Below are 20000 nucleotides of genomic sequence, written 5' to 3' on the forward strand. Positions count from 1 at the left end.
GGGTGGGTCGGAGGGTAGCGGGACTCAGAATATCAACTGGTGTGCCTCCAGGCATGCGCATACTGTGCTTGCTTTGCATAAAAAAGCCCTATGCCAAAACCCCTCAAATGACTGGTTGGAGTTTCCGAACGACGATACTTACATGTCTGCTATACATACACACTCCGATCTACCCTAGCCTATAAGAACTGGTACCAATCTTGCACTGCGCCTCCCTTGCACTGCGCCTACCCCCACCCCTACCCTTCACCCCCCCCCCCTCCATGCGGCCACTATCCTCCTACCTCCGGATATACTCATTCCACTAAGCGCTTTTGGCAAACAAACAATGTTGTAGTTCTGTTAAAGTACGTGGTACTTGAGTCATACTTGGAATTCATGGGACGAGAGTGGCGCGAGGGGCGCTAGGGGCAAGAGGGGCGAGAAGGGGAGGACCGATTCCCATTGTCAAAAGTTATCTTACACTGAACTGACAGGTTGTAACTTCGTTTGAGGAATCCGCTATCTTCATGGACTCGATTAGACCCCACCGTACAGGAGTAGACGCCGGCATCATGTTTTCTTACGTCAGAAATCGTCATCGTCCAGACGGTCTTGTTAGTCGACGTAAAGGAGAATCGTTTGGACGTTGTTCCAATAATGGCCAAGTTATTTCGCCACATGTATAATGGTAAGAATCCTGAAATAGGAAGAATAACATTAATATTACTTTCATCGTGAATTTATTTTGCAGATATATCTCTCCCTCCACCTCCACCACCACCTCTCCCCCTCCCCATGCAGCTGCTTCCACCCCCCCTCTCTCTCTCTCTCTCTCTCTCGCCCAATCCCTTACCATCCTCTCATCTTCCCCACCCATATCTGTAACAACTGGTTAATAATTTTGCAATTGTAGTCACTAACACTACCGCAGCAGTATTGTTTTTTTTTTCTCTCCATAATTTCAAAAACGGGAAGTTGTTTACTACCACAAGAAAGTCTTTGTTCTGCAGAAGAATGGGAAAACATTAACACATGATGACCAAAAAGATAGTCTTCCATCTTCTATCATCAGTCGGGTTGAATTGTTTCAGTCGGGTAATTTTTACAGTCAGCCCGTTTGGGGGGGGGGGAGGGACGGACACTAAGGACAATAAGGACACTGCTATGGATGTACAACTCCGCTTTTTTAATCTCACACAAATGATCAGGAATATTTATCTCGTAAAGAGCTTAATATAGTCCTATTCGGTAAATTATTCCCCAGAATGCATCATTTGATTTGTAAATGTTCACGTTTTGTTTTGCTGGGGGAGGATAACACCCCCACCCCACCCCCACACAAACACACACTTTATTGGAATCACCCTTTCTCTAATCTCTATGAAATCCTTTCATTTAAGTTTAGCTCCTATGTACGGTAGTCGGGGGATTGCCACCCCCCCCCCCATTCCCTCTTTTTGATTTCCCGAAATTGATTTCAGACCTTGCAACATTCTGAGGGGGACCACGGATTGCAAAGTCGGCAAATGACTATAACACAGATTGCAAAGTTGGTTATTACAATTACGGTTAGATTCGTCAAACACGGCAACATACAGGAACGATGGACTCAAAGCCGAAGACTTCGTAGTTTAGCCAACGCAGCCTTTGAATGCTAAGTTCTTCAATACTGCCCTCACCTCTGTCTCATGCTTGTACCGTTATTCGTATCAAAGGGAATTGTTATTATTGTAGTGCGCGTACAATATTATTGCATTATTGGCCAAATGAACGATACCCACATGACTGAACGTTGAAACTTAAAGTTTCACATTGTCTCTGTACATTTGCATTTTCTAAGGCTAGCTGCGTAGCCAACTTATTCCGAGCCTGTCGCGGCGCTCACAAGCGCCCTCACTTTGTGGGTACCTACAAGACTATACTCCCATGTGGTGTGTTGTCCGACCAACAGATAACACCATGAACAACCGAAAGTAGTAGTATTAGTAGTAGTAGTAAGTTGAGTCTCGTTTATCCTACATGCTCAGTGATTAACCTCCGCCACGTATCACGATCTTGTGCAAGGTTTATTGCATCCTCGAAATTGTTAATGTTAACGCGCACTACAATACTGCGTACTTGCAGACAAATGCAGTCTTAGTTAGTGAAAGTGCTCACAACACGAGCTTGATTCGTATACCTGTCGGAGATGTCCACCCGAAGGTGTCGTTTGTGCCGAAGCCTATCGTTGTACAGGTGAAAATGGCCTCCTCCCCCTCGTTCCTTACAACAAATGATTGACCACCAGGTAAGCCTGGCGAATCTCCTGGAGCTGAAGGAGATAAAAAAGAGAGAGTTTAGATAACATAAAAAGAACTGTTTTAATTTAATTTTCTTTCTTTCATGTAAATCAACAGGAACCCATAACTAGGCCCAAACCTTTGCAAGAGGCTCAATTTAACTTGGCTATTCGTGTTGGTTGTCTCACATAGGTTAGTCTTCACTAAACATATTTTTATGCTCTACAATCGCTGTTCATTTCTTTGCGATCTTCGATTTTGAATTGAATACTGATGTGAGGATTGCGTTGCAGTCTTTCAAACTATAAACAACCAGAGAATAATGTCGGAGAAAACTATGTCGAGGACAAACCCGACTAGCAACTGAACGGACGATTTCACAGTATTGGTACGATCTCTGTTGTAATCGCATGTTGAAAGTTATGTCTTTAAATGACACGAGCAATGTTCTGTCTGTGCTTCTTTATCGTATGGGCCTCAATTCGAAATTTCAAAATATTTTCAATAACGCCAAGATGTTGCCTCCTTCTGAGGTTTACAATTTTTCGACATGCCTTTTGTCTGTCGTAATTATGTGAGCCTAAGGTGTGGATACTGATATGAGAGTGTACCCCTCCCCCACCCACTCTCCCTTCACCCTCCATCCAACAAAACCAAATAGTGAAATCCTAATGATAGACGTAACAATAACTCAAATAGGCTATGCACAAGAGTGCACCATTTGCTTTTGTGGGGGAGGGGGAAGAAGAGGGGAAGGACAGGGTGAGGGGACCCTAGAACCTAAACATGAGAGATGATGCAGCAACCAGCATTTTTTTGTTGTCAAATCCTGCATCAACCTTTAATTAAAACAGACTACTTATGTAATAAACGTTCATCCTACACTATACAGCTCAAGATCATCGCGTTATTTAGTAATGAGATATATTATAACTTAGCATTGTCAGCCAGTATATCTCATTACTATTTCAAGTTTTCCTAATATTTAACTAAAATTTTTCGAAACGAATGTCTAATCTTATGAACGCGGTAGTATAACTCAAACAAGGACAGTTTACCTTTCAGCTTTAATCCTTTTCTGGGTTCACTATATAACCCCGTTTTCGTCAGTTTATCCCTCCCGACCGGGTGACGATAATTTTTTAACAGGTTAGTTGCAATAATGTGATCAAAAACCAAGGCCGCCCTCAAGCCTACCTTCAATATGGCTTTGCATCAATTACATGGAAGGATTCAGTTTGATACCAAGAAATCATTTGAAATTTTCCATTTTGCCATCGATAAATTATTTGAACGAAAAACTTTGCTAGCGACGCAATCTATATGAAAGTCAATATTATATCTGATAGAGTAGTATAGCCGCAAAGTGATTAGAACCTAACACTTCCCAACATCCATCAACACACATCCATCAGAAGCTCTTTCCAAGGTCACATAATATTCAATTATTGGCTTCGATATCATTTCTCTAAACAATATAAAGGATTTCCGCGAACTCCCCAAATTTTGCCTAGTTCTAACCCTTTAACTAAGAGAGGGAGACTGGTAAAATTAAGATTACCCTTCAACAATTAATAAATAATATCTCTTGGGGGTGGCAGCTCCTTTTGAGTAGATGCGATATTGTTCCCAGGGGTAATTAAATCAATTTGACACGGCGAGAAAGTCCTACGTAGAGACTAGAAAATATTAACGATATTTTTAATAATTCATCAGAGTTATTTTCAATATTCCGACAATGTCAACTATTTGGAGGGTATGAAAATCAATTTCGGTTTCGGTTTTGGTTTAAGTCTCTATTTTTCAATTCCATAATTTCAGAGTTTACTTCGTAGGATTTCTTACAAAAAAAAATGTTTCAAAAAGAAGATATAGAAGATATTTATTTCCAAAAAGGTTTTCCCGTTTTTGTTTTGTATACCAAATATGGGTTGTACAATAGCTGACTCTCAATTATCTACACGCTTGCTAGGAAAATATCCATAGAAAAATGGTCTTCTTTTGGTGGAGGATATTTAAGTAGGAAGCCTTGTCTTCGTTTGGTCATGGATATGTACTTTCTATAGGATGAATCCTTAATTAAGCCTGACTATGATAAATTGGGCAGTTGAATGTAAACTGTAGATATTAATATTCATATAAAAATTGATCAAACACTGACAAAAGACTGAATTGCCAACACTGTTCACATCCCCTTGAAACATAAAGCGAAAGTTTTAACGGTGAATTTATAAGGTACACAGTTTTGTCATAGACCGTTGTAAAATATTTTTTATATATTTATATATATATAGATATTTATAATTTGGTATTTTGATTATTTCTTGACATTTTCAAATATTTAAAGAAATGACCCTGAACACATCTCAGACGCTACGTCAATATCTGAGATACGAATATAAAACTCAGGCGGGAACATAACACTGCCATGGGTTTCAAAACATATTTACAAGTCATTACAAATTTATCAAGAAAGTTGTTTTATTTTCTGAATGTCATTAGTGGGTGGCTATGCTTTCTTTTTCTATGAATATAGAATATCTTGTTTGGCTAAGTTAATATAAGTTAATATAAAGTAATAGATTCACCCGATACACACAGAGAACATAGTAATTCCTGTACATCTTTAAGTTTGGTACCAGAGTAGAAACAGGATCGTGCTATAAATCCGTAACACGTGTTCATAGGATTACTGTAAGAACTGAGGATATGTGTAATCCCAAACTAATCCATTTTGATGCATTTGTCCGGATCATACACAATCCTCGATTCTTTCTGTAGACCTAATAGCACATGTTACGGATTTATCAGATTTGTCAGCATGCACGATCCAGTTTTTACTGTGGTACAAAACTTTAAGAAGTTACATTACTTACTATCATACTCTGTGTGTGTGAATCGGTTGATTGATTCATTTTAAGTCTACACGAAGGAGACGATACCATCAGCAAATCTAGCCTTTAAGGAAGGATTTCAGATATTAAGCATATGTTTTGGTTAAAAGCAGCCATTTTGTTTATTTTCTGTTTTCTTGGACGATGACACATTATCATTTATAAAGGCAAAGGAAACCTCACAAATTTCAATATAGATATAGATGCTTTATTATAGAAGTACAACATGTGATACATGACGGATTTCAATCTTTGTCAGGGATGCCGCCATTTTGTGAGATGTGAAATGTCACTCTGCCACTAGGAAATGAACTCGATCACTTTCCTATTGCTTTTGTAGTTCGATTTTTTGTTTGTCAACATTGCTGTTATTGAAAACAGTGTAGCAATAATTCACGCCCAACATGATTCAATATTATTTTAATCAGCATTAGAATTATCCATATCTATGAAAGAAATGAATATTGGATGCAGAAAAAAACATCAAATTTAGTGAATTCATAATTATGGCATAAATTTACAATAAATTCGTGAGATATCTTTCAAATGAAGTAAGATACTTTCCTTAGGGAGGGAGGGAGGTAGGGATGAAAGTGGGTATGAGAGGCTGGTGTTTTTCTCCACAGACGAAGTTACCCATACAAGTAGGCTATGTCATAAGATGGCAATAAAAGTATATGGAAAACAAGAACGAGATTAGTAACGTTAAAGATTGTTTAAAAAAACTATAACACATATAATTGTACTTACCTGTTGGTATCCTACATTATATCAATCTACTTTAGGTACTAAGTACTATTGATAAAGTACCATCATCATATTAGTCATGTTAGGACAGTACAATTAACATTGGAATTACAAATATTAGTAAATTACAATTACGAACGATGAATATATTATAGTTGAGACAATATATGTTGTTTGATGGCATGCAATCATGCCAGCAAGCATGTTAACACAATCATTCACACAAGATACATATAGAAAAAGCAACAAGATTCTATTGAATTTGAGTTGAAATGTATATATTATATACAAAGAGATTAGATAAATGAATTATTAGTAAGAGGTAGGCATTAAAGAATATAGTACATGCATAGTCGCATCGGATTAGTCAGAGAAGGGGGAAGGAACCAGTGTGTTAGTAGTGTTATGAAAGGTGAATGGATGGTTAGTATTTCGCAACGAGAGCAGTTTTGTTAAACCAATATGATTGGTTAATATGATACCATACACTCTGAGAGTCTTATAAAACAAAAATCAAACTGAATGAACTGTTAACTGTTGAAGAAAACAAGGCTACTTAGCGCCCCCCCCCCCCCCCGCCCAACTAGATCCCATTATATAACATGTTTCTAAGACAAAAGAAGAGCACTAATGATAGATAAACCTAAGACTGAGAATAAAACAATAAAGTGTTTTTTCTTCAATAATTATCTTTTTTGCCTGATTTTATCAATTCTGTCTTTTTTATCTTTCTCTTTTTCCAAACCCAAGAAACAAGTCTGAATTTTTATGACCCATCTGCTTTATTTCTATCGATGAATATAGTAAAAAAAAATCCTTTGTTTTTATCCATTGCTTCAATTGACCCCACTGCGGTCCTGTAAACTACACAAAGTGTATTTTTTCCCCTTTTTTTGTCTTTTATCTAATTTTGTTTTTAGGTTTATTTTGTCTTTAATTAACAAAAAGAGACAATCATCATTGATTTACGACATGCAGTTAGTTCAATCATAGGACACGCCATGAAAAAAAAAGACAGGACACAAGACGTCATGTAGAATGGTATTATACAAATTTTGTTTCGTATGAGTAGGTAAACAATCTGCATACTTTTTGGTGTAGTAATAGGCGTTAAGCATTTCAGAACCTGTGTCCCTACAACTTGTATCCCCGGGGGTAGGTCATGCAGGCAGCCATCAAGGTCCTTGTGTCCAGGGTAAACGGTCGAGCCGATAAGGACAACTCTCTGATTCGAACCCTCGCCTGAAGAGAAACGAGAGAAGTAACTTTCGAGATTTAAGAACACAAAACGAGGAACAAAAAAGTAAGGATTGGTCCGCCATCCTCGAAGCTATGAGAGAAGTCGACAAAGTGAACCAGTTGATTCCCGATATCAGTCATAAATATTAATCCAGGCTTGTTAACTGTTTCGTACGGTTCTTCCTCGACCTCCTCCTCTTCCTCTTCTTCTTCTCCTCTTTCTTCTCTTTCTTCTTCTTGTTCTTCTCAACTTACCTGCCTATATCTACTTTTTTTTATTCACTTTACCGAGGAGAAGTTTAACTTTGATTTTGGTTTTAATATGTTCTTATATTTTAAAGCGATCGAGAAAACGCTGATTGCTCATTTTGCTAATACAAAAATTTCTCTCTGTTTCTGTTTTTCGACTTGATTACGTTATATATTGCAATTACTGGTTAGCAACATCTAAGAAAAGTAAAATAAACGCTGTTGTTCCTATTTCTCAACTAATTGCAAAACTATTATGGTGTTTTTGTTTATAAGACTAGACAATTGAAATGGTAGGAAAGCAACAAGTTAATCGGATCACGTTATTATTTTCAGCTTTGAAAATGTGAATTGAAAACAAACAATATTCAAGCAATTAGTGTTGTGTTTTGGATTTGGATTTGCTTCAGGAAAACTTTCTAAATAAAAATTGTCAAATCGAACCCTTTTTCATTAAACTTGAAGCGACAATATGATGTTAACGATGAGGCAGCCCACACCCCTAATTATGTTTCTAGAACCCCTTCCCCCTCATCCTTCCTTCCCGCCCCCTCCATGTTAATGTCCATGATGTTGTTGCAGTGTATCGTAGAATATAACATATGACGTCATCAACATTTTTTCACCTGTTTCATTTGACATAATATAATTATTATTCTGTGTAAAAGTGAGTGGGCCTGACGTTTCGATCCTAGCAGGAGGCTAAATGCCGAGGCTGAATGATTTGTCATTCAGCCTCTGAAGAAGATCCTGCTAGGATCGAAACGTCAGGCCCACTTACTTTACACAGTCTCTTACACAGGCTCTTTAGTGGATAAACAGTTTTGTTTTACTTTGAAATTATTATTCTGTTAATTATTTTATTCGATGCATTTGAATTATTCTGTATGGCTTCTTAAGCTGACAGGGTATTGCGATATCTCACGAGAGCAGCTGTAGTTTAAGCCATTCGCAAACCTCATTTCATAGAAATTGTCCTGCAGCTCGTACCTATAATTTGATTAATTATTTTCAATTAAAAACTTGTAGTTCTCACTTAATGTCTCAGAAACTGTGTTCTGCAGTTCTCCCTTAATTTCATAGAACTTGAGTTTCAAAGTTCTCCCTCATTTCATGGAAATTGTTCTGTAGATCTCACCAAAATTCATAGAAACAAAATACTCTGTAGTGCTCGCTTGATTTTACTAAAAGAGAGTGTTCTGTAGTTTTCACCTAATGTTATAGAAACTGTATTCTGCAGGTCTCACTTAACTTCATAAAAATTGAGTTTAATAGTTCTCTCTAATTCCATAGTAGTTCTTTAGTTCTCGGTTATTTTGTAGAAACTTGTCGGTAGTTCTCACATATTAAGGTGGATTGCGGGAAGGAGAAAGGCCGGGGGGGGGGGGGGCGCTGGTATGGAGTGGACACCAAAAAGTTAAGAAAGGGCTCAGTATCTGTAAATTGTGACGTTTTCTGTGTGCACATGGTAGTGGGAAAATATAATTGGGGTCGTGCAGAATACACGAAGGAAGCACGCATGTAGGTGGGGGACGGGGCGGAAGCAACGGTTTAAGAAAGGCCACAATATGTGTTCTGCAAATTTGGAAGTTTTGTGTATGCCACACATGGGAAATAGGGTTATTGTCTTTATCTAACAGAAACTAAATAGCCTAAACACCGGAATAAGAATGTGGGATTCGCTTTATTGATCTCTAGAGAAATGTTGTCTTTATTTCGAAGAAAAGGAAGGTTAACTGTTGGAAATGTATATTCAGTAAAGGTTGTAGAAGATCAACTGGATTATATAGGGATTATCAAAATCCAAATGTCCTGTTGTGCAGAAACGATTGTGTGTTGAGTTACGTTTTAATTGACTCGTGCCTTAGTGGAAGAAACTGCTTTTCTGTGTGGACATATACGTTTGCAACATTTTGGTATCAAACAAAACCTCCCCAAAAAAGTGTCCAAGGAAAAGAAAAAATTTAAAATAGGAAATACGACTTATACAGTTTTTCAAGACAATGGGTTATGAATTGTTTGTGTATTTTATGATAAGAAACCGATTGCAAAGGAGCACTGCAACTAGATTACATAGGCACAACAAACCAACCATAGAGACAGAGAACAACATTGTGGAGCTTTAAAAAGAGGGGAAAACACACAATAACAACAAAAATAACTCCACTAACAACAGTTAAAAATCAACGATACGAGCACACACACAACAGTTATGTAGACAGACAAACCTTCCGTAGGGTTTTGCGATTGATCAAAACAGTCAAAAAGGGAATCAGATACACTGGATTTGTTGTTGCTGTTCGTTATCCGATTGTAAATGCAGTTACTGGTATCGTCTGGGTTCCATGGTACTATGGCAGTGGTACCTATTACCAGCATAACATTTGCTCGGACTAATGGCAGAGATAAAGAATTAAGTCATATATAACATTAAAGGGGGAAAATAAGAATCCATTCTCTGTTAATCCACACCCCAATCCCGAAAGAAAAATATGAAAGAATGGAGTCATTTCACAACTTGTTTTTTTCTATATGATTTGGTTGTAAGTCATGTTTTAGAGGCTGTTGCAGATTACCGTTTAAGCTAGATGGTTATGGCTGATTATGAAGAGTAATATTATTACTTTTAAACTATGTTACTTTAGTACCCTACTTTCATAATACATTTTCACATACAAGTTTATCTATATATTGTAACCTTTCTACCTAACACCAGACGAGAAATAAAGAAAAAGCAAAGAAAAGGATAATCCTCTTACAGAGAAAATGCAATTACTTTAGTTCATAAGTTCAAAGCATATCATGTCAATTTTACTTCCCGATCTTAACATGCAAAGTGGGCTATATTATAAATTTCTGTAATCAAATTAGTTAAATTAGGTATGTACTTAAAGAGGCTTTAAGAACCATTTTCTTCATGAAACGAATACCATTTACAAGCCAAAATATTTGCCTGCAAAATAACCCCCATGGCTAGACACGGTTCTTAATTACAAAAGAAACCGACTATATACAGCACAGTGTCTATGTACATTGGTTCTGTTTCTTTTGGTAGTGAGAGAACACCAATGATAGATAAAAAAAAATAACTTTTTTAAGTTGTTTGGGTCTTGTAATTTCAAGTGCGGAAAGGGTCTTTCAGATTTGGTTGAAATAGGACAAGTCACCGAAGATCGAAGCATCATTCCAGACTAAATCTCCTTACGGTTAACGTGCATGAATTCTCCAGGCCTGGCATAATATGTGATTACTATAGCCACCTTTCTCATGCTAAGTATAAGAAACGTCCATGTATTCCGTTTTGGTGACTATGCATATCGCCAATAATAGCATTACATGCATATTCATCACGGCATCATGCATAATTTGTTCTATCAGGGTAGGAGATATGTGGAATGGAAATGATTAAAGATCGAGTCGAAATCGTGCATTGTTTCTCAGGCTCGTTTTCATATCCATGCAAGTAGACTACTTATATCTTTGTATATCTTTGTATGCTTCAGATTAACTCCATTTATAGTTAGTTTTATGATTATTAGTATTATTTTTATTATAATATTATATTATTTTAGTATTATTATTATAGTAAGTATTATCTCATGTTTCTACGTGAAACATAACAGTTTTGTTAAATATAAGACTTTACTGCTTTTTGGTAGTTACAAGATCTTGTTTAAATAACTTTTGATTAATATGTTACGGTCCCATTAAACTAATCACTAATTGACCTTGGAATGGGGTAATAGGGCGCAGTGCAAGAATGTTACCAGTTAATAGGCTAAGGTAGATAGGTTTGAATAAGGTAAAGGACACAGGTAAATGATGAGTAACGTAAAACACTAGTTACTATATCTTCTCCCTTTCCTATAGTAGAACGCTACTTTTGTTATTTATTCAATTTTTGTTTTTATTATAATGAATATCCTCATAACATGTTATTCTCTTCGTAATTGCTTATGTTAATGACATGAGTTGTGTTGTGTTCTACAATTTTTGATACAGTTAATGGGATAAATGGTTTCTTCTGCAAACATTGAAAAGGGACTTATGATTTAAGATATTGAACTCTGTGGACAAACGTGTGACTTGACGGTCAAATGAAAAAGAAAATAACATCTGATTTTTGACGATCAAAAATGATAAATGAAAGAATAATCATTGAACAAACAAAAAATGTACAATTAAAGTGTTTTTGATACACACAATAAATCTTTCCAATGGCAATTATTTAGTAATAGTTAGCATTATATTGGTATAGGCCTCAGGGTAGTACCAACGATGAACCCCGGTAAAAGGAAAGAAAAGATACCTCAATAAACATACTTTGTCTATCAAGAATTTGCATGGAACACAATATTTTCTGGTCTGTGTCTGACGGTTAATAGCTCTATATAATTATGTAAATGAAATGTGTTTTAATCGAAATGAATGTGTCAGTAAAATTGAGATGTAAGAAATCGTGTTTTTTTTATGAATGCAATTTATTGTTACCGAGCACTATAGAATTTAGATGTCACTGTATATTGTAATTCCGTATATACCTTATTAACAGTATTTGACTATAAAACTGTTATTGAATGGCAACAGTTTTTTTCAAGCATAAAAGCTTGAAAGAACAATTTGAAAACAAAGAAATTTTAAAGTAATTATAACGATAGTTATGCGTTATCAACTATGCATTCATAGGCATGCCTTAATGGGGGAAGGTTTATAATTCAAAAGGTATAATAGAAATGGCTTAATTTTATCCTTTCTTTAGACCTGTACACTGTTATATGTCATCATATGGAATGCTCCACGCAAATAGCTGTCAATTATATTCAGAATGTAATCACAATAATGTTACATGTCACCTTAAATGTTCAAGCCTTTAACCATCATAATCGACCCGAGACATGCCACTGTCTCGTGGGTACACACCCTAATGTCTAGAGAGGAAGCGCCAAATTAACCATATGTAAATGTATTAACTGTACAAATGATTTATTTTGGTGTGATTGTGTTTTATTTTATTGGATATAGAACGCCAAAAGGGTCAATAAATGTAATGTTATTACATAATCAGCAGTGTTCACATGATGACAATTGGTAACAAAGTTATCCTCAGGCTGTCAATGCTAACGTTTAGAACGACTGTTGACTATATTAACAAATTCAGTTGTGAAAAGTGATTATTCTTGGTAATCTTACAGAATCAGATATCGAATTAGGGAATTTGATAACAATATTATTTATCGTTTCTGAAAGACGAAAAGACGTTAAATTGGATTACAACGATTCCCTAAGAGGGCCCCGTGCATTAGCGGATTTCGTTAAAGTCCATCAGTATATTGAATGCAAATTTGCGCTCTTGTTTATTTAAAGTTTCCAAAAACTTATCAAAAGGATTTCTTGGAAGCTCAGACTTTGCAAAATGATCACCGACACTTAGAAATGTTAAAGGGATACTATAATGTTGACATTTAACAAAGCAAAATGCTGAAAAGCCACGTCCTCAGGGCATAATGTATATCGAATGACATTAGATACGAGGTTTTGGAATGGCAATAATTTGATAATGTAACACTTTGCGAACAAAAATGATTTTTTCTAAAACAATGTTCGACACATTAAGACGAATTGGAATAAGCAGAATCTTGTTAACCTATAACACAACATGCGTTTCAACAGTTATTATTGCAATTACTATTGAAGCCCAAGGAATCATATACAAAATTATGAGGAAGTTGTGAAAAAAAATATGTCCGTAGGATAAATACGCTGGTACTCTTGTAACTAATGTTTGATGTCACTGTCAAATTATGTGTCTTTTGGAACGCTAAAATGACATGTCTCTTGAACATTAAATGTAATGTGACCGCTTTTTCATATGTCATATGTATACATGATGTAATATAATACATAAAAGTAATGTTAGTGCATCATGCCGAAAACAGTCACGTGGCAATTCATATTTTGGTCAAACAATCATAACGTAAGCGAATATTGCAGATTTATTATTTTTATTATGGTGAATCTCATTGACAATTTAGTATCTTAACTTTGAAACGATTGAGCACAGGTAGTGCGGCTTTTTCATTTATATTTACATGGTTATGTAGCGTCATTAGCGTCATTGAGCAAAACATGAGTCACATAACTTCTGTTCTCCACCTTAAAATAAACATAAGTTCGAAGATGGGGATGAAAAAAGAGTTTAACAAAAATGGTACATAATAAATGGAATTAATATACAAATGTAAATAAAAATATCGCAGATATAAAATGATGAGTTTACTTGTTTTGATTCGAGAAGAATCAAAACGTGAAATATATATTCAATGTCCTGAATACATGCACAATCTATTTGATGTTACTACTGTGGTAAACCTCATTCAAATGACCACAGATATATGCATTGGTTATAATTTAATTATACCTTATGGTAAAACACAACTTATAGGGAAAAGGAAATAACTAGATTAAGGTCCACGTTCCCCTACTCGCTGCATTGGTCGACAACATACCTACTGCCTCGATTGTAAACGTGGTCGAAGAAGCCGATCTATTAACTACATAGTAATTTGATTGATTACGCATTGCCTTTAACAAGTAGATGACTTGCAGACGAGGTGCAGATTAATAATAAATAATATAATTTGCTCGCGTTTATTTAAACAGTTTGCGCAAATAAACATGATCAAACATTATGTCAAAACTCTCCAGATCTTGTTTCAATGCAAAGCATGTCATATATGAGAGTTTGGGGACTTTGAATATGTATAGTTACACATTGTCACAACATTTATAACAATCGCTATAACACTGCAAGCTGATGTGCGGGAGCAATGTACGCCATCAGAGGAAGTTCTCGAAAAAAACGTGTTCGAGGAAACCAGGTATTACCTCCATATTGATAATAATAATAAAAATAATATATAATAATCAGTAGTTATTTTTACGACACTTAAACGACCACAAATGTGGGAGAAGCCCGCAAGGGCTTATGGATTACAACTTACACATTGGGTGGCTTCCAATTCAACTTTTACACTCAAATTTGGAATTGTTTCAATTTAGTAGGTTATTGATACCAGAGTATCGCCTGGAAGAGATTATACGCAATTAAGGCATTTCGCTACACATGATTATTGCCGCATCCTTTGCTTAGTAATTTATATAGCTAGTACATAAAAACAATTGTGCCCTGTAGCCCTTACATAATGGAATCTGCAATAAAATATTTAAGGAGGGAAAAATAACCAAATTGAAAAAAATGTGCAAAACTACCCATTGACGTATATGTTTGTAACGCTTTAATAATATTTTGGTCTATAGCATATCGTGTTTTACAAACGAGAGTGGACTCCTTACTATTTCCCAGAAAGCAACGAAGGTGTAGATGAAATGGCTATGAGGCTTGTCTTTTCAAAACATTGTTTGGGTGTTTTACCGTAAATCGAGAGAAATGTCTATCCATCTCTCGAATTCGTTACTACGTTTAGATCAATGAAAGCTACCGAATTAGTCGAGCCGATCTTCATTTTCAATTACATTTGTTCTCAAATCGTGAAGAACTAAACGATTTACTTCCTTACTAAATCCTTACTACTCACTCAGACCATGAAAAACTTGTCTCGACAATGTGAAAAGCAGTTCAGTCAAATTTCATAAACTTGGAGTTTATAAAAAAGAAGACAGAAATAAGGGCCTCATTAGGAAGTCAATAACAAAAATTCAAGGAATATAGGAGTGTCGAAGCTTACTATTTAGAATGAATAAACTCTTTGCACTTTTAAATGAAAGCCATACAGGCGCATATATGAATTTCTAAAGGCAGGATTTTCTGATTCTAGTTGGTATTTGTAAATATCCTTATATGCTTGATTAAATGTACAAAAGATTAATCAACAGAAGAACCTAATTTCTTCTTTAAAAAATAAAATTTAAATCAATATCTAAAAATAAATAAATTTCAAAGGCTAATAATCCACAAGATTATAAAGGGAAAGTAAGCGTTGACTTAGGAGAACAAATGTCACGGTGACATCAGGGACCACCTTGCCATAGTACGTTTTGTTATTTCCTTTAAGGGAATATCTGGCACTATAAGTATACCATATTTTCTGTTATCCGTATGTAACTATTGCGTCTTGCCCTTGAAAGATCAAATTCCCTTTGGGTATCTGCAGCATTTATTATCAGACACCGGTATAATTGTACAAGGTGTCGCACAGAAGTGCCGGGATGTTTTGATGAGAGAATAGCTGTCTGACAAACGCCCGACATTTTGCTGCCCTTTACCTATATGTTCGTATCTGCTTCAGTCCAATCCATGCATGCACATATTACAATATGCAGTATCATATCAAGCTTGTGTGGGCTCTTTCGTTGGGTGACGTTTCTTCAACAAAGTATCATATATGTTAGAATTGAAAGAATTATGGTATTGGTCACTGATATTGGAGCAGAATAGCACAAACGAACATAAATAACACCGCGTATTTGGCTGCCGTCACGGTTTTGTTTGGTTTCATGTTTACTGTCATTGACTCTATTTTAAGTCTATGCACATTCTACAGCGTTAAATAAGACATATGGTATTAAATATAGGCCTAGTGACATATAAGGGTATATTGTTCATCTTTTACCATGTTTACACAAACGAATAGACTTAACTTCAGCCGCTTGGATGGTTATCTATACTTGTTAGGCAATGTCAGAAATTTGCATATACCTTTACATTGTGCATGTTTAATCATAGCTAACGTGTCCAATGTACAACGTTTTACACACACCGAAGTAAACAGTTTGATGGGAGAATCACTCAAGGAAAACACGAGGCGCTTTGCTTTATTTTCATCATCATGTTGCTGTTAGACATTGTCTGTTATTGCAAAATTCCCGCAGATATTCCCAATGAGAGTAGTATACTGGCTAAAAACACCACACACTTTTGTATCTTCCAGTTGCTATTAAAAATTGACTATAGCCAAATCCCACAAAAAATTGCTTTATTCAGTATCATAATATAACCCTAATGTTTTTATAAAGTATTGTTCCCAGACATGTTATGAAGAGACTAACAATGGCGGACAATGAACTAGACACTTTGCTAACTACAGATATTACTGTATTCAGTATGTTATATAATTCTAGTGTAAGTGCAGGCCGGGTATTTCTCACAGAACGTTTGGAGATAGGAACAATATGCGGACAACACAATGTATATTGCTTACTACGTATCTTTATTTGTTTACTACGTATCTTTATATTCTTGTTTTCCATTAGACAATGACTGTGATAACTCACTAACACGGATATTACACTACATGTATCACATATAACACTAACAATGTAAGTGTTAGGTTAGTCTAGATATTAGCCTATCCATTGGAATTGTCATATAGGCAACACAATGTACGCTGCTCCTCTTCATATATACATATATGTTACTGTGCGTTTATTGCCTTTTATAGCAATACAATCACGGCAGATGTTACTTAGTTGTTATCATCAAATATAACATTCTTGTAAGTATGAGGTAATTACCTATTGGCATTTGGAGAAGAGACGTATATTAGTGGAACACACAATCAAGATATGTGTACTATTTTCCCCTTTTATCTACATGTTACTGTTAGACGTTGTCTTTATAGCCAAGTCCCCAACGGGTGTTTGTAGAGCATAACTGTATTTGATAACAGGTACTATTGTGCAAGCTGTCACATACACACTCTAGTGAAAGTTTTGACGGGATAATCACTCGCATGTAACACTATGAAGACAGGCAGTTTGCATCACCGAATGTTCTTGTTACGATGATGACAACGATATCTCGTTCCCTAGGTTACCAATGACGTTGCTATATTCCTACAACCATCAAGCACATTTTGTATAATAAGGGCGTACCCCCAATTTGTCACATTACTGTTCACATTAATACATGCATTTTCTCGGGTTTTTCTATAGCCACTCTTTTACCCTCTCTTTTTTGGCGACTTTTCTGTCTTTTTTCTTATATGATGTATGTATTTTTTGGGAACTTATTCAAATGACGAAATTAACCAGAATATCTAGCGCCCTCGATTACAAACTATTCAATTCTTCGACTGTAGCCGTATCAATCTTGAATTGTCTTTTCCTTTCCTATTTCTTCTTCTTCTTCTTGTGTTCGGTCTGGCATCTCTCAAATATGATGCATGAGTCCACACCTAGCATGCACCCTGGAGATAACTTGACGGAAGCCAAGAAGTGACTTTCATGAAAGATATCTCCCAACAGACAGACTGAATTATGACAGCTACTTCGCTAATCCATCCAATTGATGATGAAAAGGAAAGAAAGGGGAAAGAAAGAAGTCTGTTCTCTCGAATGGAAGTTTGCCTTTTCTGGAACTGACAGCTGATTAAAGTTTCGACACGCACCAGCGAACTGATAGTGAGCATAAAGAGATAGCGAAAGAATTTTGGAAATGAGAACAATTCATTTTGAAAGTCTTAAAGGAGATACACCAAGTAAAATGAAGTTAAACTAAGACATAAAGTATAAAGTGTCTCGCTGTTACACATATATGTAAAATTCAGACTGCTGCAACACTATATCTAAACAGGTAGCAACTTTTCCATTACTAGCAAAACTATTATATATAATTAAAAAAAGATATCCTACACAAGTTTTAACAAGCTAGGGACAATTTTGTCTTTTGTATTTTCGTGGAACTGCTCCTCAAACAAACGACCGTTACAACTCGCTAACCTGATATAGGCTAAATTAATATTTACAAAGTCGCCTTCTAAACGAGGTCTCCTATGAGATATTAATAACCATGTAATCAGTTTTCCATATTTTTTAACGCTTTCTTTTCCGACAAAATTCTATCCAACTGATTCCATTTGGTGATTTTAGTGTGAATTTTAAATGACCTTAAGCCCTTTTGATAGGACAAGATTGATAACTCTTCACACATTACGTGCTCACAGCAACAGTATCTTTAAATTATAAAACAACAAAAAAATCTTGATTAATTATGGTCAAGCGCCTTCTTGTGAGCAAAGTGTCATTTTCCGAGCTACGTGAAGGTTGCATATCACACAAAACAACCGCAGTGGGATTTTATTTCTAAACTTAAAGTAGCGGGGTGTTTCTCATCAAAGCTTAACTACCAAACCGTATATAATCCTTCCCTGCACCTTGTGTGTGTCCTTTCCATGGATGAGTACACATCCTCCGGGCTTTTGAATTAAGTTATAAAAAAGTATTACTTTGTTAGCTAATTACTGCTGTTTTTTTTTTATTAAGTTTTATTCTGGTTAAATAGGAAAATTATTTTAAACGAATTTAAGGTTATCAAAGTTAGCCGCCATCTTCGTAATACTACAAGCACTTCACGCGCACTATACAATATTGCGTATTACAATTGCAGTACTAGTTATATCTGTCTTTGTGTACGAGAGGAGAAGAAAGTCAGATAGACCATATGCTGTGTTAAAAGCGAGTAACTCCCGATAACTCAGAGAATATCAATAGAATGCCCTGCAACAAATTGAGTGTATTGGTACCTGTCACATGTTGAGTATATATACGCTTATAACCTAACAACCATTGTATATGACTACATAACTCCTGAAGTAAAATTAATGCACGTAACACAATATTGAGCAACCGAAAACATGAAGTTTTAATTACATTATCTTCTCATTAACGTCAATATAGTCAGACCTTCATTAAGTTCTTGTATTATTCATTTGAGTTCAGTAGCCGTGACCCAAGCACCTTTTCTAGATTTGCTTAGCATAGCAAACCTACTTTCTGTGTGACTGAGTGCGTGGTTATGGCGATTACATTTAACGTTGGGAAAATCACAACGAATCGTCTAGGTAGCAACGTCCCTGGTGTGTATATATATATATACATATATATATATATATATATATATATATATACACACTTATACCTATAGAGTACATCAACTTACATCTCGGATATTTGCAATCGTTACATGTATTATATATCACTGATACACAAAACACATTTCGTTAATGCTTATTTGAATATTTAATGCCAATCATATTGGCGTTGATAACACGTACGTCCGTCAAGTATTTTGGAGAAACAACTTTTAAACCTTCCACAGTCCTCTTCGTCCATCATACTGCTTGTGTATAATAACCTCTTCTCGGGTAGAAGAGTTGAAACATTAGAAGACTTTACGAGAAGAGTCTTGGGTGATGTTGAGACCCTTTAAGGTGTACGTTTCGCCGGGATCAAACAGCAAACAACAATTGTATTCCAAACAAGGTCGATTGTTGGCAGCACAAAATCGAGTGAATTGATATTTTAGTAAGGCAGCGTGTAGACCTATAAATGCAAACTCAAAATTTCATAGTATTGTATATCAGGTGCCTTTCCGAGGTGAACTTAGTAAGTATTATAGAAATATAGGATACAATGTACTGTTTGCCTTTTATCTTTGACGATTTTTGGCGAATATACGAGGTTGTTATAGAAAAGTATTAAAGAAATAGCTACAAAGGTCAGTGTCTGGACAAAGAACTTAAGGGATCCCCCCCCCCCCTTTAGCCCAATACGCGGACACCCTAACCACTAGGCTGTGGATGCTGATTGTATG

General features: G+C 35.8%; 1 protein-coding gene across 12 annotated transcripts in view; it reads right to left on the reverse strand.

The window, feature by feature from the left end:
- Nucleotides 1-20000, reverse strand: part of LOC139976953 (opioid-binding protein/cell adhesion molecule homolog) — a 104051-nt gene that overhangs the window by 47374 nt on the left and 36677 nt on the right. For 4 of the 12 annotated variants that reach the window (XM_071985859.1, XM_071985864.1, XM_071985861.1 and 1 more), the window contains exons 3-5: nucleotides 9619-9783; nucleotides 2162-2293; nucleotides 464-679 (exon numbers count right to left, since the gene is read on the reverse strand). In XM_071985859.1, coding sequence (XP_071841960.1) covers nucleotides 464-679; nucleotides 2162-2293; nucleotides 9619-9783 — 513 coding nt within the window. Of the gene's footprint in view, nucleotides 1-463; nucleotides 680-2161; nucleotides 2294-6991; nucleotides 7145-9618; nucleotides 9784-20000 lie in introns of all 12 variants that reach the window. The other 8 variants (XM_071985860.1, XM_071985867.1, XM_071985862.1 and 5 more) reach the window with 2 other exon arrangements.

This window comes from Apostichopus japonicus, chromosome 12 (assembly GCF_037975245.1).
Source record: "Apostichopus japonicus isolate 1M-3 chromosome 12, ASM3797524v1, whole genome shotgun sequence".
In the NCBI taxonomy this organism is placed as follows: Eukaryota; Metazoa; Echinodermata; class Holothuroidea; order Aspidochirotida; family Stichopodidae; genus Apostichopus; species Apostichopus japonicus.